Source organism: Homarus americanus, unplaced genomic scaffold (assembly GCF_018991925.1).
Source record: "Homarus americanus isolate GMGI-L3 unplaced genomic scaffold, GMGI_Hamer_2.0 scaffold56009, whole genome shotgun sequence".
Taxonomy (NCBI): domain Eukaryota; kingdom Metazoa; phylum Arthropoda; class Malacostraca; order Decapoda; family Nephropidae; genus Homarus; species Homarus americanus.
Window position 1 is genome coordinate 7,182,920 of NW_024739542.1, and position 25,187 is coordinate 7,208,106.

At 43.1% G+C, this 25,187-nt stretch overlaps 1 protein-coding gene across 1 annotated transcript in view; it reads left to right on the forward strand.

Annotated features, from left to right (window-relative positions):
* The window catches only part of LOC121874823, a 217,745-nt gene that overhangs the window by 54,010 nt on the left and 138,548 nt on the right, over nt 1–25,187 (forward strand). The window contains exon 3 of the mRNA XM_042379108.1: nt 9,753–9,797. Coding sequence (XP_042235042.1) covers nt 9,753–9,797 — 45 coding nt within the window. The remainder of the gene's footprint in view (nt 1–9,752; nt 9,798–25,187) is intronic.

Sequence of the window (25,187 nt, forward strand, 5' to 3'; positions counted from 1 at the left end):
CCTTCAATATCCTTCTTTCCTTCCTGAACATCCTTCCTTCCTTCCTTCCTCACCATCCTTCTCCCATTACCACTATCCTTCCCTCCCCACCGTCCTCTCGTCTCCTTAGTCTCCCCTCTTATTTTCCTCCCCAATGGTTAATTCATATTCCCCCTCCCCTCACTTCCCCCTCTTACCTCATGCTTCCCCCCTCTTACCTCACGCTTCCCCTCTTACCTCACGCTTCCCCTCTTACCTCCGCTTTCCCTCTTACCTCACGCTTCCCTTCTTACTCACGCCCCCCTCTTACCTCACGCTTCCCCTCCCCCCTCGACACCATTACCGACAATATAACAATGTTTTCCTAAATCAATTGTCACTGTTTCTTGGTAAAGATGTGTGTGTGTAATAATAATAATAATAATAATTAACGGTTTATTGAAAAATTCTGCAGCCCGAAGGCTGAAAATATACATTGGACATAAATGACTTATTACATACATTGGTGGTTTAACAAAAGCCTTCATTAGAGAAAGGTAAAGGAACATACAGATTAATGTAGGATTGTACGTGTTGAACAGCAAACACGTAGTGTAGTACTCCCTCCCAGATGGTGTTAGGAGGGACCTCACGTGATGTAGTAGTTCCCTCAGATGGTGTTATGAGGGACTTGACGTGGTGTAGTAATTCCTCGCAGATGGTGTTATGAGGACCACGTGGTGTAGTAATCCTCACAGATGGTTTATGGGGACCTCACGTGGTGTAATTACCTCACAGATGGTGTTATGAGGGGCCTGACGTGGTGTAGTAATTCCTCACAGATGGTGTTATGAGGGACCTGACGTGGTGTAGTAATTCCCTCACAGATGGTGTTATGAGGGACCTGACGTGGTGTAGTAATTCCCTCCGCTAGGTGGAGGTTTTCACATCTAACGTACCCTCCATATAACGGACATTCCACTCCATACAGTCCGCTAAATAGAGACTTTCACACTACGATATCTATACTTGGCACTGTAACCCACCAGGATTTTTTTATGTTACTTGGCCGCTGTGTCAGGTATTATGAAGGTGTCTCTAGTTCGTGTTCTTATCCCACGTCACGTCTGGAAATTTTTTGGGGGGAAGTTGGTGGTTTCTGGCCCGGGGTTATGGCGGTGTTCAGGAGGCTGTGTCAGGGGTGAAAGATGGCAGCTTTTACTCTCGAGGTTGAAGCTGACGTGAATTTTGACACTATTGGTCACGTGAATTGAATAAAAATTACTTAAACTTAATATTTTTTTTAGTTAGTTTTGCTTTTATTTATATACAACTTATATTATATATCATAGTTTACATATATAAAAAATTATCTAGCTTTTATAATGACGATGAAAAGGTGTAGTAGAAATTATTGAAAATCTTATAGGGAAAATATATATAGGAGTTGTCTCTTAATATATTATAATATATTCGAGTATATTATTTGATATTGTCTTTCGTAATTTTAGCATAATAATTCAGCAGTGTATTAAACCGTACACAATAATGTAACCTCATACTGACAATAATACTCTATTTTTACCTGTGCTGTATCCAGGTTATATTATCAAGCGTTAAAATGTTATCACTCGCCTTGTTATACAATACACGAGTTTGATATAATTTATTCTCTCGTTAACTGCTGCCAACACCACCATGAATGTAGACAGGTGTTCGTAATTACTGGCGTTTACACCTGTCGTACACCTGTTCCTGCATCTTAAGTTTATATACTATCCTCTACACCTGTTACACACCTGTTCCTGCATCTTAAGTTTATATACTATCCTCTACACCTGTTACACACCTGTTCCTGTATCCTAAGCTTATATACTGTCCTCTACACCTGTTACACACCTGTTCCTGCATCTTAAGCTTATATACCCTCCACCTGTTACACACCTGTTCCCATCTTAAGTTTATATACTATCCTCCACCTGTTACACCTGTTCCTGCATCCTAAGCTTATATACTGTCCTCTACACCTGTTACACACCTGTTCCTGCATCTTAAGCTTATATACTATCCTCTACACCTGTTACACACCTGTTCCTGCATCTTAAGTTTATATACTATCCTCTACACCTGTTACACACCTGTTCCCTGTATCCTAAGCTTATATACTGTCCTCTACACCTGTCACACCTGCTCCCTGTATCTTAAAGTTACCTAACAGACGGAACCCTTTACTTAAACACGAGTATAAACCATAATATTAAAACACGAGCATAAACCACGATGTTAAACTACGAAGTATAAACCACGATGTTAAACTACGAGTATAAACCACTATGTTAAACCACTAGTATTAACCACGATATTAAACAACAAGTATAAACCATAATATTAAAACACGAGTATAAACCACGATGTTAAACCACTAGTATTAACCACGATATTAAACCACAAGTATAAACCATAATATTAAAACACAAGTATAAACCATAGTATTAAACCACGAGTATTAACCACGATGTTAAAACACTAGTATAAACCACGATGTTAAACCACGAGTATAAACCACGATGTTAAACCACGAGTATAAACCACGATGTTAAACCACGATGTTAAACCACGATGTTAAACCACGAGTATAAACCACGATGTTAAACCACTTGTATTAACCACAATATTAAACCACCAGTCGCATGACAAAAACCCACCAGACATATTACCTAATTACAACTGGGTTAAAACATCGGATTGAACACCTGGCCATTTTAAACCGCGAGAATAAAACACCAGACTTGACATACAGTCCAATTTAAACCCCATCCTAGATAATACTTATCAACGGTTTTAGTTCTAGTTAAAACGAAGGTGTTGGACATCGATTAAACCAATGTTAACATGAAGGTGGTTTATTAGTCATTGTAAAATATAACACAAAGAAAGGAATGAATTGTGTAATGAATAAAACATCTGAAATAATTATATCATCTCAAAATGTCATTAAATAAGAAAAATAAAACACGAAACTAAACAGCAAACGAATAAAACAAACTTAGAAGGATATAAAGAAATGATAATAAACACAACTTTAGAAAAATAATTAATTACTATCAACTAAAAATGGCCGATAATGGAGTCCTTTGGTCAAGACTGCCCCCAAAAAGTGAAAAAATACTGTTTACAAGCAGGAGCAGCGACGGCCAGGAGGTGAACATCAACGCTTGTTAGGATGACGCAAGACCTTGTTAACTGGGATGAAGAATGGCTGGGGAGAAGTGGAGGGAGAGGTGGAGAAGGATGAGGGAGAAGAGGAGGTGGAGGTGGTGTGAGGGAGAGAAAGAGAGAGGTGGTGGTGATGGTGGGGATGTAGAGAGTGAAAAGAGAGAGAGAGGGGGAGGGGAATGGGGTGAAGGAAAGAGAAATATAAGAGGAGGAGAAAGAGAGAGAGATAAAAGAAAGAAAGAGAGAACTAGAAATATCGAGAGAGGACAAGACAAGTGAGAAACTGTACAATATATTTTATGGCCCACTATATTTCATACAAGCAACATGCGTGAAAGTGTACAAGTATGTTATTTCCTTCTCTACCCTCTCTCAGAAGATTGCCAGCTCGGTGGTGTGGTAGTGGTGTGGTAGTGGCGTGGTAGTGGTATACTGTGTGTGTGGCCATCATTGGGTTGTATAGATTGTGGTAAAAGTGTCGCGATACAAAAGGAAATTACAAAAAAAGAAACGCGTGTATTTTCCTCTCTCGTGTTTTCCTCCATTAGAACGCCAGAACATGTAGGTCTTCCTATTGTGAAATTCTAATGTGTTTCATTCTTTAACGCCAATGTTTTTTGTTTTTGTTTTGCACAGAACGTATAAATGGCTCGTTGTAATTGTTCACCTTTACTGTTTAACAACGGTACTAACTCATCTGTTTATCTGTTGACTCCGAGTTATTTTTTTTCGTGTGTGTGTGTGTGTGTGTGTGTGTGTGGTTTCATATATATGTGTGTGTGTGTGTGTGTGTTATGTAATATGTGTACGTATGTTTTATCCAAATAAAACGTAATTTTCTGACTGAAAAATAAAAAACAAAACGGCAAAAAATATATAAATGCAGCATATCCCATTTATTACCGCTATTACTGTTTCATAATTTATCATCTGGTTTTACATCTTCCTTTTTTATCCTCGTTTGTTGCCACTAATGTCCTGTTTCGTTATGTTTTTTGGTGTTTAAATTATTGTTTATTTTTTTTTTTTGGGGGTGGTAATCTGAGCTTATATATCGCCTGTGTTTGTTTGTTTACTATTTCTAGAGTGACATTGTGTTAAATGTTGGTACAGTGTCAAGTATGGTTGCGGGAGGAGGAGGAGGAGGTGACGGTGGAGGGAAGAGGTGGTGATGGTGGCAGAGATGGGGAAGAAAGAGGAGGTGAGGAGGAAGAGGTGGGATGGTGGCAAGAGATGGTGATGGGAAGAGGTGGTGATGGTGGCGGGAAGAGAAGGCGAGGTTCCAGAGACCAGATTCGCTCCTCCAAATCCTTCAAGTTAACCGGGACGTGGCATCGGTGACCCAAACAATCCAATCCTTCACAATTCCGACAAAGGATCTCTGTAGCTGTTGTCGTCCGGGTAATGTTTGCGTGAGGCGATGGAGTATTTTTTTCTTTTAACACCTTGAAGTCCTGGAGGGTTAAACCATCGTCCTCGAAGGGTTAAAACATCGTCCTCAAGGGGTTAAACCATCGTCGAGAAATAATCATAAGAGTAGCACCAAGTTAACGAATAATTTGAAATTGTTCTCCCTGACTTTACAACACCTGCCAGTCTAGTTAGTGTGTGTAAAAGCGGCAACAAAAATCATGTCCAATCGCGGTACCTTGACGCAGCACAGAGGTCATAGTGTGAGGCTGACAGCTGCTAACAACCTCTGATCCCTATTGCTTTATAAATTATTTTACCTATCACTGTTAATATCTCACCAGGTAAATACGGTTTGACCTTCATTAATGTATTTAGTGTTCCTGATTAATTCCAACGTACATACTAATAATATTCTTTAAACTAATTATTATTACTCTTGTAAACGATATACCAAGATGAGGAATTTCAATGTACGCGTTTATAACTTGTCATGACCTCGTTGGGTAGTTAACTCGGGTTATAATCACTTAACTTATTCAACAAGACCCGACGACTGAGATAGGTGGAGGGTAAATAGACTGGAAGTTTAGTTATAAGTGATGATAACACCATGACGTTTATAACCTTATATATGACCTCTTGTGACCTCACTCAGCACCATCATTGTCTGGCCAAGGGAGGTCAGGTCAACAAGGTTATTGGAGTTTATGATAGCATTATCTTAACCCCCACTCATTAATTCCTAAATTACTTCAAGTTGACTTTATTAACGAGGATCTCTGAGACTACCGCTAATGTTGGCCTTATCTGCCTGACCTAGAGCCTAGTGTGTGAGAGGCAGTGTTGGCTGTGTGTGAGTGTGAGAGGCAGTAGAGGCAGTATGGAGTGTGTGTGTGTGTGTGTGTGTGTGTGTGTGTGTATCTTGTGTGAGAGGCAGCACAGACTATGGGTATCTTATGAGAGGCATCACAAACTACAATCACTCAATATTTCACAATGGTAATAATTTGACTTTTTTTCTTGTCTTTGCAAACTTTTTTTTCAATATTCTTTCTTAGTTTTTCCTCTAATCTGCAACAACTTTTATGGCTCCATTATATTCTGGAATCATAAATCTTCGTCAGCCAGTTCTCGCTCGTAACTCAATTTACTATCAATAACTCTGACCTGGTGTTGACCTCGGCTACAAGTACTGACTGGATGGAGGTATACTTGCTTGCACTTCCACCTGGTACAATAACTGGCGCGTTTTGTGAGTATGTGGCAACTCTGTGGAATATTTATCTAGCATCCTTAAGTCTGACTACTATTTCGCTATTACGAGGTTCCTTAGGCCATCTCACAAAGCTCAACAGCCACTCTACCATGTGTAAGTGCAGGCGTTACGTTGATGAGAGAAATGACCTCTAATGCTTGACCTAAGCTTTAAGGTCAGTAATTATTGTGGTAGCAGTACAAATATGGTGTCAAGTGATACAGGTCACATTGTTTTTGTTTGTTTGTTTTTCCCGTGGAGCTCATGTTTACAAAGGTCAAGAGTCTGTAGGGTGCGTTGTATCAGTTTTACTACCGGGGCAGGTAAGGGCGCGTTGGTTTACTTCTACAAGCAAGGGAAAGGTAGAGTGCGTTGATTAACTCTTACAACCACACCTGATAAGATACATTAATCCATCTTAGCTTTACATAAACACTTTAAAAGAGTTTGTTAACCCATACTTACAACCTAAAAAGAGGAAGAATTATAATGCCTTAACACCTCCTCCCCTTCCACCACCACCCACCCACCCACCCCCTCCACCCACCCACCCACCCACCCACCACCCCCACACCCACACCACACCCACCCACCACCACCACCCACCCACCCACCCACCCCTCCACCCACCACCCACCCCCCCCTCCACACACACACACACAAAATCATGTCAAGGCCAGAGGGGATTGACGTGGTAAGAAAGATAAAGAGGAAGAAGAAATTAACAGGAAACTTAATTTTTGATTCACAGTTTAGAGAGAATTACAACACCTCAAATAATGGTCCACGTGTCTATATACCTGACACCTAACGTTAATTAGTTCAGATACACCTGTGGTATTTTAATCAGCTAAAGCATACATATATATAATGTATTTACACTCTTTGTTTCATTAGATAATGCAGTTTAGAAAATGACTATAAAAACGACAGTCTTTATTTAATGTCGTTTTTAGGAAGTGTGTTTTTTTATATGTATTTTTTGTTCTGTTTTTCAATGAGAATTTAGGTTATAAGAAGGAGGTTAGGGTTAGGTTAGGAAGTTGAGGTTAGGTTGAGTTGAGGTTAGTTAGATGGAGGTTGAGGTTATGTTAAAGGAGCTACATTTAAACTATTTAAAATTGTCAGTAAGATTTCTAGAGTTGACGAGATGAAATATTTTACCTGTGGGGTCGTGAGGGGTCGGGGGTGAGGGGTTGAGGGGTGGAGGGGTTGGGGTGGGGTGAGGGGTCGGGGGGGGTGGAGGGGTTGGGGTGGGTGGAGGGGGTTGGGGGTGGGGTGGGGTGGAGGGGGCTGGGGTGGAGGGGTCGGGGGGGTGGAGGGGTCGGGGGGGTGGAGGGGTTGGGGTGGGGTGAGGGGGTCGGGGTGGGGTGAGGGGTTGGGTGGGGTGGAGGGGGGTTGGGGGTGGGTGGAGGGGGGGTCGGGGGGTGAGGGGTTGGGGGTGGAGGGGTCAGGGGTGGAGGTTGGGTGGTGGGGTGTGGAGGGGCTGGGGGTGGAGGGGGCGGGGTGGGGTGGAGGGGTGGGGTGGGGTGGAGGGGGGTTAGGGAGGGGGGGTGAGGGGGGTTGGGGGGGTGGAGGGGCACAACACTGAGAGGATACATAAATGACCTATCAAACAAGTCAATTCCTCCCGTGTAAAGTATTAATAATTTGTCCAAGTGAAAGTCATTAGTTATGTCGTTAAAAGTTCATGAAGTAAAAATATTAATTTGGTCTCATTTAATATTTTTCTAACTCAACTTTCCTGACTTGACATTTTAATTATATTAGTGACGTAAATCAATAAAGGAATGTTCAAATAATTACTTTATCGGGTAATTATAATGACTGTGTTTAACTTACGATACAATTAATGTAAGCAGGTGTACTATCTAGTGATTGTGAGTCATTAACATTTTTATCACCTGAAAATTGCACCTTGGTTATTTCCTTTAAGGGTCACCTGAAGATTAGCACCCTCCCCCAGTTTATTTCACCTGAAGAAAATCCACATTAACAGTAACTTTAATCTCACCTAACAAAACCTAACCTAACGCTAACCTAACCTAACCTAACCTAACCTAACCTAACGCTAACCTAACCTAACCTAACCTAACGCTAACAAAACTTAACCTAACCTACAGGTGACCCTCGTAAACTTAAAACAAATATAACAGGTTTTAATCTTCGTGATTTAAATATAATAAATATCCAGAAAATAACCCCACTAATTACTAATACTCTAAATGACCTTAATTTTTATCTCCAAATTACAATTACTATTTTATGGTGTGTGCCCTTTAATTATAGGTAGGTGTTTGACCCGTTAATTATAGGTAGTAGTTTGGACCTTTAATTATAGCTAGCCCCTGTTAATTATAGGTAGGTGTTTGACCCTTTAATTACAGGTAGGTGTTTGACCCTTTAATGATTTGTTAGTATTAAACGTGAATTCTCAAGCCTTATAATTATTGCTAATATATAAGGCTCTGTTGAAGATGGTTATTATACTCGGTAACATCTGAAGGGGGTTAGTGCAGCTCTGTTGATTCATGTTTGTCTGTAATTATTTATTTATTATTTGTTTATTTGTTTTGCTTCCTGTCTACTTTCTTTCTATTGTTAATTATTTTCCTCTTCTTTTCTCTTTAATTCTCCTTCTCCCACCATACCTTCTTTTCTTCTTCCTCCTCTTCCTTTCATTTCTCCCCCTCCTCCCTCACCCCTTCCACCAGCTGTTACGTCATTATCATAGTTAAGAGGAGTATAGCTCTTTATCTCCGACCCAGGTGCTGGCTGTTCCCCCACCACTCTCGACCTGGGGTGATGGGAAGGGTGGGATGGGAGAAAGGGGAGAGGGAGTAGAAGAAGGAAGGGGTTAAGAGACGAGAGTAGAGGAAGGGGTTAAAAGACGAGAGAAGAGGAAGAGGAGGAGAAAGAAAGAGATGGGAGAAACAAGAAAGGGGAATCAGAGGGGAAAGAGAAGAAAGGAGAACGGAGAAGAGAATGGGAAGAGAAACAAAACAGGAAACGTAAATAAAGGATAAGAAATGGGTGAAAGGAGAGGAGAATAACGGCTAGAGAGAGAGAGAGAGAGAGAGGAGGAGGGAGGAAGGGGAAACAGATAGGGAAGGAAAGAGAGAAATAGGGTAAGTAAAGACAAAGCTAACGAAGGAAAGAAAGGGAGAGAAGGTAATAAAAAGGAGAGAGACGAGGAGACAAAGGAGACAGAGAGACAAAGAGAGGTGGAGGCGTTAGTCTGGCAGGGTTGAGAACATGACAGGTGTTGAATATCTTACTACCGTGTGTCTTGTATCTCGTATTGTTTGGTTAGGTTAGGCTAACGTTATGTTGGTTATGTTAGGATATTTAACCGAACATAACACTAACCTAACCTAACCGACAATATAACTTAACCTAACTTGAAATAGTCTACCCTAACCTAACTTGAAATAGTCTACCCTAACCTAACTTGAAATAGTCTAACCTAACCTAACTTGAAATAGTCTAACCTAACCTAACTTGAAATAGTCTAACCTAACCAAACCAAACCAAACACTAACCCAACCTAACCGACAATATAACTAACCTAACTTGAAATAGTAACCTAACCTAACTGAAATAGTCACCAACCACTGAAATAGTCACCCTAACCTACTTGAAATAGTCTACCCTAACCTAACTTGAAATAGTCTAACCTAACCTAACTTGAAATAGTCTACCCTAACCAACTTAAATAGCCAACCAACCTAACCAAACCAAACGCTAACCACAACTCAACCCCCCCCCACCCCCTCACAAAGGTAGCATTAAGGTGTTTTATCATCAGGTGAATTAAACTGTTGAAGGTTGTGTGGGGGGGGGGGGCTATTCTTCAGGTGATCCATTACCTGTTGCATATCTTAACATCTTTTACCTGTTGTCCTTACAGATGGAGAAACCAGCAGTGACTCGGCGACGGTGACAGAAGCTGCAGGTATGTGTGTAATTAACAGTACCTGGATAAGATGATTAGTAGGTCAGGTCAGGTTATGTTTTGGTTAGGTTTTGGTTAGGTCAGGTGAGGTTAGGTAAGGTTACAAGATTGGGTGGATGGATGGATTGATGGATGGATAAATAGATAGATGGGTGGATAGATGGATGAATAAATGGATAGATAAATAGATAGATAGAAAGATAGATGAATAGATAGATAGATAGATAATCTTATATAACTTACCTGCATGATAACCATATGCAGATTTACATATATGAAATCCTTATATAGATAATCCTTATATAAATAATAACCTTGAGTACAGTGTTATATCATCACTCTTGAATGATCTTGTGAGTTATTAAACAGTACATGTGACGTACTCTTGATGTTCCTGAAGTAAAGATAACTTATATTGATGAGTCAGTGATTTTTGGTGATTACTATTACTACTAATACTTTTTATGGCCTCCAGCCTCCGCCAATAGTCACACCTTCGCCCCAATTACTACTACTACTACTACTATTATTTACTACTACTACTACTAATATCAGAGGTCCTCCGCCATCATACAGTACAAGCGTGTGACGTGATGAATGGTGTCCGTTCCTCTCTAACTCGCAATAAATCTGTCTTAACCCGTCACATTCATCTGTCTTCCTCAACATGATTTTCCTCACACACCATCTTCCTCTCACACCATCTTCCTCACACACCATCTTCCTCACACACCATCTTCCTCACACACCATCTTCCTCACACACCATCTTCCTCACACACCATCTTCCTCACACACCCCCATCTTCTCACACACCATCTTCTCCACCATCTTCCTCACACACCATCTTCCTCACACACCATCTTCCTCCCACACACACCATCTTCTCACACACCATCTTCCTCCACACACCATCTTCCTGCACACCATCTTCCTCACACACCATCTTCTCCCTCCATCTTCCTCCACACCCATCTTCCTCACCATCTTCTCTTCCTCACTCTTCTCCACACCATCTTCTCACACCACCACACCACCATCTTCCTCACACCATCTTCCTCACACACCATCTCCCCTCACACACCACATCTTCCTCACACTTATCTTCCTCACACACCATCTTCCTCCACACACCATCTTCCTCACACCATCTTCCTCACACCATCTTTACTCACCATCTTCCTCACACACCATCTTCCTCACACACCATCTTCCTCACACACCATCTTCCTCACACACCATCTTCCTCACACACCATCTTCCTCACTTTTTCCCCTCACACCATCTTCTCCACACACCATCTTCCTCACACCATCTTCCTCACACACCATCTTCCTCACTTCATCTTCCTCACACACCATCTTCACACACACATCTTCCTCACACCATCTTCTCACACCATCTTCCTCACACACCATCTTCCTCACACACCATCTTACTCACATCTTCCTCACACACCATCTTCCTCACACCATCTTCCTCACACACCATCTTCCTCTCACACCATCTTCCTCACACCATCTTCCTCACACACCATCTTCCTCACACACACCATCTTCCTCACACATCTTCCTCACACACCATCTTCCTCCACACACCATCTTCCTCACCATCTACTCATCTTCCTCACACACCATCTTCCTCACACACCATCTTCCCCACACACCATCTTCCTCACACCATCTTCCTCACACACCATCTTCCTCACACACCATCTTCCTCACACACCATCTCTCCTCACACACCATCTTCCTCCACACACCATCTTCCCCCACACACACCATCTTCCCTCACACACCATCTTCCCCACACACCATCTTCCCCACACACCATCTTCCCCCCACACACCATCTCTCTTCCTCACACACCATCTTCCCCACACACCATCTTCCTCACACACCATCTTCCCCACACACCATCTTCCTCACACACCATCTCCCTCTCACACACATCTTCCCCACACACCATCTTCCTCACACACCATCTTCCCACACACCATCTTCCTCCTCACACACCATCTTCTCCTCACACACCATCTTCCCCACACACCATCTTCCCCACACACCATCTCTCCCCACACACCATCTTCTCCTCACACACCATCTTCCTCACACACCATCTTCCTCACACACCATCTTCCTCACACACCATCTTCCTCACACACCTTGGACCAGTTCTGTGTGATGTGTCCTTGTGATGAGTTTGTTAATGTTTCATCTGAAGCTTCTGTAAGTCTGTGTTTTGCAAGTACGTATCTCTCTACCTCTCTATCTCTCCTACTTTGTCTCTTTTGTCTCGTTTGTAAGTGTTTCTCTCTCTCTTGCTAGTATCTCAGTCTCTTGCTGGTATCTCTCCTTTCTCTTGTTAGTATCTCTCGAAATATCTCTGCGTGGAGGAATATGTTGCGGCGGCGGACAATAATATCCGGACGATGTTTATGCAAGAGAAGTGGGAGAGAGGAGAAATAAAAGAGAGAAAGAGGAAGAAGACAGAAGAGGAAGGAGAGAGAGAGAGAGAGAGAGAGAGAGAGAGAGAGAGAGAAATAAGAAAAGATGGAGAAAAGAGAAGGAAAGAGAAATAGATGAAAAGCAGCAATGCGACACTGACCAGGGGGTAAGGAGGTGGTCACATGGAGGAGAGGGGGGTAGGGAGGTGGTCACATGAGAGGGGAGGTAGAGAGGTGGTCACTGTAGGCCAAGGTGTGTGCCAGCCTGACATCACTTTCATCTTACCTGATGACTGTTTCTCCTCTCCTTCCTCCCTCTCTTTCCTCCTCCTATTATTCCCTCCTCCCTCTCTTTTCCATCCTCCTTCCTCCCTCCTCCTTTCTCTCCCTCCTCCCTCCCTTCTGGTTAGGTTAGGTTTGCTAGTTACTTTGTATTAGCTTTGGTTATGAAAGGTTAGGTTTCAATAAGGAAAGGTCAGCCTGTCAGTTACAGTTAGGGTTTTCTTTTATTTTGGCCCTGTGACCATTTTCTCCACGTATAACCATAAAAATTATGCCTCAAAAATTTAAACTTTTCCTATTTGTGCAATGGTCTGTGTTTGGGGGGGTGAGAGGTAGGAGGGGGATAGGGGTTGGGCGAGGGAGGGGTAGAGAGTAATGGTAATATATCTTTACTGTCGCACTTTTAACACTTTTAGTGCTGGATATTCTCTGAACTTCCCCCTGTACAGATATTCCCTTCCACACAAGGATATTTTCCCTCCAGACCAGGATATTCCCCTCAGGTAATAGTTCTGCCCACACACACACACACACACACACACACACACACACACTACAAAGAGGTATTGTGTTCCCCTGAAAGTGAGTCTCGCTCAGGTACATGATTGAAAGGGTTAAGTTTGACATGATATTATTATTATTATTATTATTATTATTATTATTATTATTATTATTATTATTATTATTATTATTATTATTATTGGTGTTGTTATTATTATTATCATCATCATCATCATCATCATCATCATCATCTTGAGTATTGCTAATTATCAGTGGTCAAGTTAGTGATGGTAATAGTTATACTGTAAATACAATAAAGAGTGTTGAAGCACAACGGATGATAAAGTTAATGAAGAAGAAGACAATAAGACAATAGAAGACGCTAACTCATGCAGGTGAAAGGAAGGAAGGAAGGAAGGGAGGAAGAAAGGAAAGATAAAAATGGTAGAAACAGAAAAATAATGAAAATATATTGAGGAGAGCGAGTGTATGCATGTATAAACTGTGTGAGTGAGAGAGAATTTAAAAATGGGTATTATTATGAAGGAAAATAAACAAGGCGATAATAAAGAATGGGAGAAAGAGAGAGAGAGAGAGAGGGGGGGGGAAGAGAGACAGAGAGAGACCAATGAAACTAAGAAAATGCAGATAAGAAAATAAAGTTGAACCAACGACATGGAAGAGAAAGAACAGGAAGGGAGAAATGTTGCTGACTCTACCATTGTGTATAACAAGAGGGTCCTGCCAGTGAGAGAGAAGGGTCCGGCCAGTGAGAGAGAGAGGTCCGGCCAGTGAGAGAGAAGGGTCCGGCCAGTGAGAGAGAAGGGTCCGGCCAGTGAGAGAGAAGGGTCCGCCAGTGAAAGAGAAGGGTCCGGCCAGTGAGAGAGAGGGACCCGGCCAGTGAGAGAGAAGGTCCGCCAGTGAGAGAGAGAGAGGGACCCGGCCAGTGAGAGAGGAGGACCCGGCCAGTGAGAGAGAAGGGTCCCAGCAGTGAGAGAGAGGGGACCCGGCCAGTGAGAGAGAAGGGTCCGGCCAGTGAGAGAGAAGGGTCCGCCAGTGAGAGAGAAGGGTCCGGCCAGGAGAGAGGAAGGGTCCGGCTAGTGAGAGAGAAGGGTCCGCCAGTGAGAGAGAGAGAGGGACCCGGCCAGAGAGAGAAGGGTCCACAGAGAGAGAGGGGTCCGGCCAGTGAGAAGAGAGGGACCGGCCAGTGAGAGAGGAAGGGTCCGCCAGTGAGAGAGAGGGACCCGCCAGTGAGAGAGAGAGAGGGACCCACAGAGAGAGGTCCGGCCAGTGGAGAGAGAAGGCCGGCCAGTGAGAGAGAGAGAGGGACCCGGCCAGTGAGAGAGAGGGCCCGGCCAGTGAGAGAGGAGGAGGACCCGGCCAGTGAGAGAGAGGAGAGGGACCCCACAGGAGAGAGAGGGACCCGGCTAGTGAGAGAGAGAGGGACCCAGCCAGGTGGAGAGAGAGAGAGAGGGACCCGGCCAGTGAGAGGAGAGGACCCGGCCAGTGAGAGAGAAAGGGCCCGGCTAGTGAGAGAGAAGGGTCCGCCAGTGAGAGAGAAGGGTCCGGCCAGTGAGAGAGAGGGGCCCGGCCAGTGAGAGAGAAGGGTCCGGCCAGTGAGAGAAGGGTCCGGCCAGGAGAGAGAAGGTCCGGCCAGGAAGGACCGGCCAGTGAGAGAGAGAGGGACCCGGCCAGTGAGAGAGGGACCCGGCCAGTGAGAGAGAGGGACTGCCAGTGAAGAGAGAGAGAGAGAGAGAGGACCGCCAGTGAGAGAGAGAGAGAGACCTGGCCAGTGAGAGAGGGACCCGGCCAGTGAGAGAGAGACCCGGCCAGTGAGAGAGAGGGACCCGGCCAGTGAAAGAGGGAGAAAGGCCCGGCCAGGGAGAGAGAGGGACCTGCCAGAGAGAGAGGGACCCGGCCAGTGGAGAGAGAGAGAGAGACCCGGCCAGTGAGAGAGAGGGACCCGGCCAGTGAGAGAGAGAGGACCTGGCCAGGAGAGAGAGGGACCCGGCCAGGAGAGAGAGGGACCCGGCCAGGGAGAGAGAGAGAAAGAGAGAGAGAGACCCGGCCAATGAGAGAGAGAGACCCGGCCAATGAGAGAGAGAGATTGGGGGTTGAACCGGCCAGTATGTGAGAGAGAGAAAGAGAGAAAAATGACAGAGGGGATGGAAGGAATGAAAGAAAGAAAGAAAGAAGGAAGGAAGGAGTGGAAGGAAAGAAGGAGGAAGAGAAAAAGAAAGAACAGAAAGAAGAAAATAAAAAAGTAACAGTGGAGAGAGAGAGAGAGAGAGAGCAAGTGGATGGAAAAGGAAGGAAGGAAAGAAGGAAGGAATGAAAGAAGGAATGAAGGAAGGAAAGAAGGAGGGGAAGGAAGGAAGGAAGAATATGAAAGAAAAGAATGTGAGAGTAGAGAGGGTGATCGGTAAAAGAGGAATGATAGTGTCAGTAGGAAGGGGAAGAACAATAAAACGCAATAAAACTCAAATAATGAAAAGAGGGAGAGACTGAAATAAGAGGTGACATGAAAGGTTGAACTGACTGACTGACTGACTGAGTCAAATGAGAGAGAGAGAGACTGACTGACTGACTGACTGAGTAAAAATGGCAGAGAGAGAGAGAGGTGGGGGATTGTTACACGAAGGTCACTCAAACACAAGACTACCCTAACCTAACCTAACCTAACACTATTCTAACTTAACCTAACACTAATCATACCTAATTTAACTTAACACAACACTAATCTAAACTCCGACTCTCTCTGGCTACTTCCGGCTCTTTGGCACTTTCTCCACAACACATAGTAGCTGTAGTGCCTCTCCTCCCTGTGATGGAACTTACCTCTCAAATGTCATCTTTATTCACACACACACACACACAACAGACACACACACACACACACACACACACACACACACACACACACACACACACACACACAGACATACACATACAGACAACAGACACACACACACACACACACACACACAGACATACACACACACAGACACACAGACAGACAGACACACACACACACACAGACACACAGACAAAACATACACACACACACACACAGACACACAGACAGACATACACACACACACACACACGTCTGGCAGATCATTTTCTTGAAGATTTAATCCCGCAAGTGGATGGTTCTTCCTACTACTGAGTAATGGTTACCTGTGTGTGTGTGTGTGTGTGTGTGTGTGTGTGTGTGTGTGTGTTGTTGTGTGTGATGGTGAGAGAAAGCAAAATATAACCTCAGAGAAAACTTGGAACTTTCTCTTATATTAACATAATTTAAAAGTTTAATTATAAACTTTTTTTCCCCTCAAGTTCGATAAACGAATTAGTGATTTAATTGTGTATCTATATTAGTAATGTTTTAGGGACTTAACTAATGTAGCCGGTACTAGAAATGTTATATTGTTGATTACCTGAAGATTTGACACCCCAGCTTAGCTTACCTGGTGATTTAAACTAGCCTAACCTAACCTAACCTAGCCTCTTAAATCAAAGCAAGCCATCAAGCCAAGCCAAGCCAAACCTAACCTCACCTAACATAACCAAACCTAAACTAAGCTAGGGTGTCTAATCTTCAGTTGACACACACACACACACACACACACACACACACACACATACACACACACACAAACACCTGCGTGAGAGATATATGATAAGAGAAAAACACAAAGAGCTCTGGAGATACTGCCTCTCTCCTCCACACACCCTGGACTGTGTAGGTATGTGTGTGTAGGTGTGTATGTGTAGGTGTGTGTGTGTTGTGTGTGTGTGTGTGTGTGTGTGTGTGTGTGGGTGGATATTAGTGTGTGGGTATGTATAGGTGTGTGTGTATGTAGTAGGTATGTGTGGGTGTATGTAGGTGTGGTGGATGTGAAGGTGTGGGTTACTTGGGGTGTGGATGTGGGTGTACTTGTGGGGTGTGGATGTGGGTGTGTGTGTATAACTACAGATGGAGAGAGAGGTGGATACAAACACAGAAAGACAAACAGACAGAAAGAAAGAAAACGAAAGAAAAGAAAGAGAAACTCACTGTAAATAAAGAAAAAACAAAATAATTAGTTTACACGTAATAAAAGAGACGATCACTTCAATGGTCATATTAACCCCCCCAAAAAAACTTAAAACTCCTTCTTCCCCACACACACCCCCCTTCCTCCGACCACACCTTCCCCTCACCCCCACCCCACCTTCCTCACCCCCCACCTTCCCCTCACCCCCCTTCCCCCTTACCCCCACCCCTTCCCCTCACCCCTCACCCCCCACCCCTTCCTTACCCCACACCCCTTCCCCTACACCCCTTCCCCTACCACACCCCCCCACCCCTGCCTCCCCCAACAACAACAACAATGGCAGGATGTTTTTCTCTCTCTAATTTGTCTCTTGTTTCTTCTCTACTTGTTGTTATTGCCTTTTCTTTATGCCGCTATCATCATCATTTTCGTACCCACTCGAGGACCGGGTTGTTATTAAAATAGTTCTGTCTGTATCCTCTGTCTGTCTGTCTGTCTGTCTGTACGGGAACCAACTTTCTCCACTATGACGTGATAGATGTTAGTGGTGAATGACTCTTTAATGGGTGTTTATATTTACGTTTGATGTGAGGAGCAACTCTCTCTCTCTCTCTCTCTCTCTCTCTCGCCTCTCTCTCTCCATAACTCTGCCCCTCCTCCCTCTCACTTTCCCTCCCACTCAACTGTCGCATTGCACTCCGCCGCTGTCTGTTGTCTTGAGTTGGACCACCACTCTCTCTCTCTCTCTCTCTCTCTCTCTCTCTCTCTCTTTTGCTTGTCACTCCCCTTGCCCACTCACCCACTTTCCTCTTATCTCTTACCCTTTTCTCTCCCCTCTCCTCCTTCATCAATCTCTCCCCCTCCCCTTCCCTCTCCTCCCCCTCCCCCTTCCCTCCCCTATATTAGTACATCTGCTTAATTCCGCACCGGATGTTGTGTAGCGCAGCGTCCGGAGAGAGAGAGAGAGAGAGAGAGAGAGATATACACACACACACACACACACACACACACACACACACACACACACACACACAAGATAGGCAGACAGACGGGTATGTACACATATAGACAGACTAAAGGCTATGGAAAGACAAAGTGATAGAAATATAGACAGACAGATAGACAGACAGACAGACAGACAGACAGACAGACAGACAGATAGACAGACAGAGATAAAAGGGCCTGAAGAATAACGTTGTTGGTGAAGATAAAGAAGACTTGAGAGGGAGAGAGGAGTGAGGAGAGGGTGGAGTGGAAGGTGGAAAGAGATACACAAAGATCTTGATGGAATATGCATGAGAGACTTCATAGCTAGAGACGATTGATCACTCCTCTTTTTCTCTCCTTTCATCTCTCACTCTCTCTCTCTTTTTCCCTCTCTTTTCTCTTTTTCCTCTCTCTCTCTCTCTCTCATTATCTCTCTCTCATCATGTGTCTCTTTATATATCAGTATCTCTTTAACACACTCACCTGGGACAGTAGGAGACAGAGACCAAATGGAACTGACGGGTAAATTATACAGGTGGAACAGAACAGACACACTAACTCTCACAAACATAGTGGAACAGACACACTAACTCTCACATACTCGAGGAAACAGAACAGACACACTAACTCTCACAAACATAGTGGAACAGACACACTAACTCTCCAAACATAGTGGAACAGACACACTAACTCTCACATACTCGAGAAACAGAACAGACACACTAACTCTCACAAACATAGTGGAAGAGACACACTAACTCTCACAAACATAGTGGAACAGACACACTAACTCTCACATACTAGGAAACAGAACAGACACACTAACTCTCAACATAGTGGAACAGACCACACTAACTCTCCACATACTCGAAACAGAACAGACACACACTCTCACAAACATAGTGGAACAGACACACTAACTCTCACATACTCGAGGAAACAGAACAGACACACTAACTCTCACAAACATGGTGGAACAGACACACTAACCTCTCACATACTCGAGGAAACAGAACAGACACACTAACTCTCACAAACATAGTGGAACAGACACACTAACTCTCACATACTGAGAAACAGACACACTAACTCACAAACATGGTGGAAAAGACACACTAACTCTCACATACTCGAGGAAACAGAACAGACACTAACTCTCACAAATATGGTGGAACAGACACACTAACTCTCACATACTCGAGGAAACAGAACAGACACTAACTCTCACAAACATGGTGGAACAGACACACTAACTCTCACAAACATGGTGGAACAGACACACGAACTCTCACAAACATGGTGGAACAGACACACGAACTCTCACAAACATGGTGGAACAGACACACGAACTCTCACAAATATGGTGGAATCAGAGCTGCCACACTAACTCTCGCAGACACGGTATTTCAGGGCCAATATTACGGCCATCTCTCAAAGGCAACTCTGACTGTAGTTTCGATAACCTCCAATGCTACACTGAATTATTTCGGTGTATTGAGCTGTAATCAAGGTCAGTGTAGTTATGCTGTTAATTAAATTGTTTCTAGGTCTCGTTAGTGTGCTACAGTTCACTACACTTCAAGAACTCATTAGAAATCCATTATCTGACCTTCGGATTGGTTGTTTTCTCTACGTTATATAATATGATATGTTAGCCTTGATATACATGTTATATTAATCACTGAGAGGGAGATATATAGATCATATATCAATCTAACCTAACCTAACCTAACCTAACCTAACCTAACCTAACCTAACCTAACCTAACCTAACCTAACCTAACCAAACTACAAAGAGGTGAAACACTTATAAATGACTCTGTCGCGATCGATTACATGAGGTATATAAGCAACATTAGTGAGTGTGTGTGTGTGTGTGTGTGTGTGTGTGTGTGTGTGTGTGTGTGTGTGTGTCCGAGCTGTGCCGGTACATGCAATAGTTCTGTGGTCTTGTTCTTGATATAAACGATATTGGTGCTATCTTTCCTTACTTGTCTAGGTATATTGGTTGTATATTTACTACGGTATATGTATACAGTACATTGTATACCTACCTACTTTGTCTATAGTATAATGTACAATATGTTAGACTGTATACTTGCATTGTGTAAATATATACATGCTGAACCAATTATAAACTTGTATGGAAATTTGAATAGTTGCATGTCTATCTATCTATCTATCTATCTATCTAATCTATCTATCAATCTATCTATCTATCTATCTATCTATCTATCTATCTATCTCCTATCCTCTCTGTCTGTCTGTGTCTGTCTGTCTGTCTGTCTGTCTGTCTGTCTCTGTCTGTCTGTCTGTCTGTCTAGGCGTGACTAGGTCATAATGCTATATGAAAACTTACTCAAGTGTTTGTCTTAAATGATTCATTCGTGCTAAAGGTTCATTATTTAATTTATAAAATATATATATATATATATATACCATATATATACCGTAATAAAAAGGGCTATATTGATGTGCTCAATTTATATTGTACTCGACGGATCATTTTGTACTCAGTGGCGCCATCTTACTCAAAGTCTCAAGTTATCGTACTCAAAGGCCCGTTATTGTTGTCAAAGTCTCAAGTTATCGTATTTAAACAACTTAAACGTCGTACTCAAAGTTTAAATTATTATACTCAAACTTTAAATCATGCTCAAGGTTTCAATCATCGTGCTCAAACTCTAAATCTTCATACTCAAAGTTTCAGTCATCGTACTCAAAGTTTCAATCATACTCAAAGTTTTAATCATCGTACTCAAGAGTTTCAACCATCGTACTCAAAAAGTCTAAATCATCGTACTCAAGAACTTAGCAAGTAATTTACGCAGAGAACCGCCAGCTCAACTCGGTGAACTTGTCGTCCCTAAATGATACCTTGATCCCTCCCACCTGTGTAAATTACCCACACCTTGACTCGAGTGGAGGAGGAGAAGAAGTGGAGGAGGAGGAGGAGGAGAAAGATGAAGAGGCGGTTTAGAAGAAAGAGGGAGGGAGGAGGAGGAGAATTAGGAGAGGGTGGTTTAGAAGAGAAGGAGAGAGAAGAAAAGAGAGGAGAGTGAAGAGAAGGTTGGAGAGAGAGAGAGAGAGAGAGAGGAGAAACTGGGTAGGAGGGAAAGAGACAGAGAGAAAGATGAGACGAAGAGAGACTAGGTATAGGAGGGAAAGAGAAAGAGAGACAGCTAGAGAGATATATAAAGTAGGAGTTAAACAGAGAGAGAGAGAGAGAGAGAGAGAGAGAGAGAGAGACTACCTTTGTTTACTATTCATAAAACGTTGTAAATAAATATCACCAAATGTCAAAGTATTTTTTAGTGGTTGACTCTTAAATTTTTCACCTCCTTCTCTGTGAGTGTGTGTGTGTGTGTGTGTGTGTGTGTGTGTGTGTGTGTGTGTGTGTGTGTGTGTGTGTGTGTGTGTTTGTGTGTGTGTGTGTGTGTGTGTGTGCGCGCTTGTGTGTGTTGAGTGGCGTTGGTGGTGGTGTGCGTGGGTGTGTGTACATGTTGTATGTATGTATGTATGTATGTATGCGTGTGTGTGTGGTGGTTGGGTGTATGTGTACGTCAGCACTTACTATCAACACAGCTCTAACGGGTACCTGCCCACACCTGCCTTTGATCATCCTAGGGGGAAAACTACTTGGACTGGTACCCACACACCTGCCATAAATGTTTGATGTGGGTTTTTTAACTCTAGAGTATGAACGAAGAGAGTGTGTGTGTGTGTGTGTGTGTGTGTGTGTGTATGTGTGTGTGTGTGTGTGTGTGTGTGTGTGTGTGTGTGTGTGTGTGTGTGTGTGTAAGGCTTAAGTGAGAATTTGAGTGTGTTTTTGAGTGTGTGGGAGGTTAATTTGAGTATGTGGGAGTTTTAAGTTGATGTGTGACAGTATGTAAGAGTGTGTTAGAGTATATAAGTGTGTGTGTGTGAGGGTAGGCAAGTGTGTGTAAGAATGAGTGAGTGTGTCTAAGAGAGTGTGTGTGTGTGACGGTGCGTTTATAATGGATAAATAAACATCAAGGCTCGTATATAAAAACACCTAAAATTATTATTCACCTGATAACACAACTCACCTCAACCTTTACTGAATTATTAACCTTTGTATTCACTCACTCACTCACTCACTCACTCACTCACTCACTCACTCACTCACTCACTCACTCACTCACTCACTCACTCTCTATATCTCTCTCTCTCTCACCCCCCACCCTCTCTCCCTCCATTCCATTGAGACAAAGAGCAAACAGGATTAATTACTGTAGAGGATAATGTTCCTGTGGATCTAATGTGCCTCTCCCTTCCCTCTCATCCCTCCCTTCCCTCTCATCCCTCTCTGACCCCTCTCCCACTTTCCCTTCAACCTCCCACCTCTCCCCCCCATTTTTCTTCTCCACATATCTCTCTCTCCCTTTCACTCCTCACCATCCCCTCTCCCACTCCTCAAATCACTACTCACTCTCTCCTCACTCCACCAATTTTCCCTCTCTCCCCTCTCCTCACCACCTCTCCCTCTCCTCACCCTCCCGTCTGTCACTCCTTTATTCACCACTCCCTCCCCCCCCCCCTCCCCTCTCCCTCCATCCCTCCCTCCCTCCCTCCCTCCCTCCCTCCCTCCCCTCAGCCTCTCTATAAAGGCCAGGGAGGGAGAGTAAGGGAGAGTTACCTTTGAGAATAGTAATGTTGTGATAATGTTGTGGATGTGTTGAATGTGACGTATGATAGTGTTGGCGGTATGAGGGGTATGTTGTTGGGATGTGGGGAGTATGTTGGCGGTATGAGGGGTATGTTGGGGAGGGTAACTAAGGTAGGGGGGGGGGGTAGTTATGTGAGGTATGTTTGAGGGGTAGACTAAAAATAATGAAACTTGCCATCCCGGAATTTTAGAGTAAAAGAAACATATTATTTTCCTTGAACTTTGTAGAGAAACGCGATTGAAACTTGCCACCTACCTACAGAAACAGGAATGAAACAAGCTACTTCCTACAGAAACACGAATGAAACAAGCTACTTCCTACAGAAACACGAATGAAACATGCTACTTCCTACAGAAACACGAATGAAACAAGCTACTTCCTACAGAAACACGAATGAAACATGCTACTTCCTACAGAAACACGAATGAAACATGCTACTTCCTACAGAAACACGAATGAAACAAGCTACTTCCTACAGAAACACGAATGAAACAAGCTACTTCCTACAGAAACACGAATGAAACAAGCTACTTCCTACAGAAACAGGAATGAAACAAGCTACTTCCTACAGAAACACGAATGAAACAAGCTACTTCCTACAGAAACACGAATGAAACATGCTACTTCCTACAGAAACACGAATGAAACAAGCTACTTCCTACAGAAACACGAATGAAACATGCTACTTCCTACAGAAACACGAATGAAACATGCTACTTCCTACAGAAACACGAATGAAACAAGCTACTTCCTACAGAAACACGAATGAAACATGCTACTTCCTACAGAAACACGAATGAAACAAGCTACTTCCTACAGAAACAGGAATGAAACAAGCTACTTCCTACAGAAACACGAATGAAACATGCTACTTCCTACAGAAACACGAATGAAACAAGCTACTTCCTACAGAAACACGAATGAAACATGCTACTTCCTACAGAAACAGGAATGAAACATGCTGCTTCCTACAGAAACACGATTGAAACAAGCTACTTCCTACAGAAACACAGATGAAACATAACTTCCCACAAGAAACACGATTGAAATAGAAAGCTACTTCCCTGTAGAAACACAGATAAAACATATGCCTTTTCCCACAGAAAACACGATTGAGCAAGCTACTTCCACAAATACTGAATGAAATAAGCTACTTCCCACAAGAAACACGAACGAAACCTGTTTGTTTCCTGCAGAAACACAGTTAAACAAACTGCTTTCACTGCAGAAACACGAATGAAACATGCTGCTTCCTACAGAAACAGGAATGAAACATGCTGCTTCCCCTACAGAAACACGATTGAAACTTGCCACCTACCTACAGAAACAGGAATGAAACAAGCTACTTCCTACAGAAACACGAATGAAACAAGCTACTTCCCACAGAAACACGAACGAAACCTGCTTCTTCCTACAGAAACACGAATGAAACAAACTACTTCCCCTGAACTTCCGAGAGAAAAAGTCTTGAAACACGCCTCCTCCCCCCTCCTCCCAGCGTGCAGAGTAGAGCACTTCATTTCATATGTTGGGTGAGTGAGAGCCATTTGCACGGTACAAGCAGGGTGGAAGTTTTGTGTTTTGAGTCCCGTAATTAAACCTCCCAGTCCTGTTTACCTTTAATCTGCCTCCACGCGTTCGCCGTCTTGTGCCCCGTTTGTTTACTTTTTTTTTTATATTCTCTTTTTTTCCTCTTCGTCAATTTTATTTTTAGTAATTAACTGGCGGGTTGAGGTGTTGATTGTATGTAGAAGTCTGCGTGCTATTGGGCTAATGAAATATATATGGATCCTCGTGTTTCGAAGCCGGATTTGGTAAAACGTTACTCTGACCACCTACGTGATACGGGTAGTCCCCATTAGAGGTTCACGGCGCCATATGCTCGTTGAACAGGCTTTGTGTGAAATATAACAAAGTCTATAACTGCTTTCAGTATCCTGGTGGTCCAGCGGTTAACGTTCTCCGATCATAGTCGTGGGCAGTGGGTTCGAATCCTGGCAGGTGTTGATTGTACGTACAAGTCAGCGTGCTATTGGGCTAATGAAATATATATATATATATATATATATATATATATATATATATATATTATATATATATATACGTATATCTAGGGAATAAAAGGAAGAGGGATTGTTTTAACTATGAATTTCAGTATATATAAATGTTTTCAGTTTTATATCTAGTCTGTGTTGTATAGTTCTACCCGGGAATGGATATAACAAATGCTAACCTAACATTTACACAAACAAAAGCTTCCTATTTTATAATTTTCTTTTCTGTTGTTCAGTTGGTTCATATACTGTATAATATATAACACCCAGATTACTACTAGCAACTGAATATACTGTACACTTGTGGTTTTGTTTTTCGTACACTGGTTGAATGTTTTGGGGGAGATGTGTTATCGTACGGTACAGTATCGTACAGGCCTGGCGGGTGTACGAT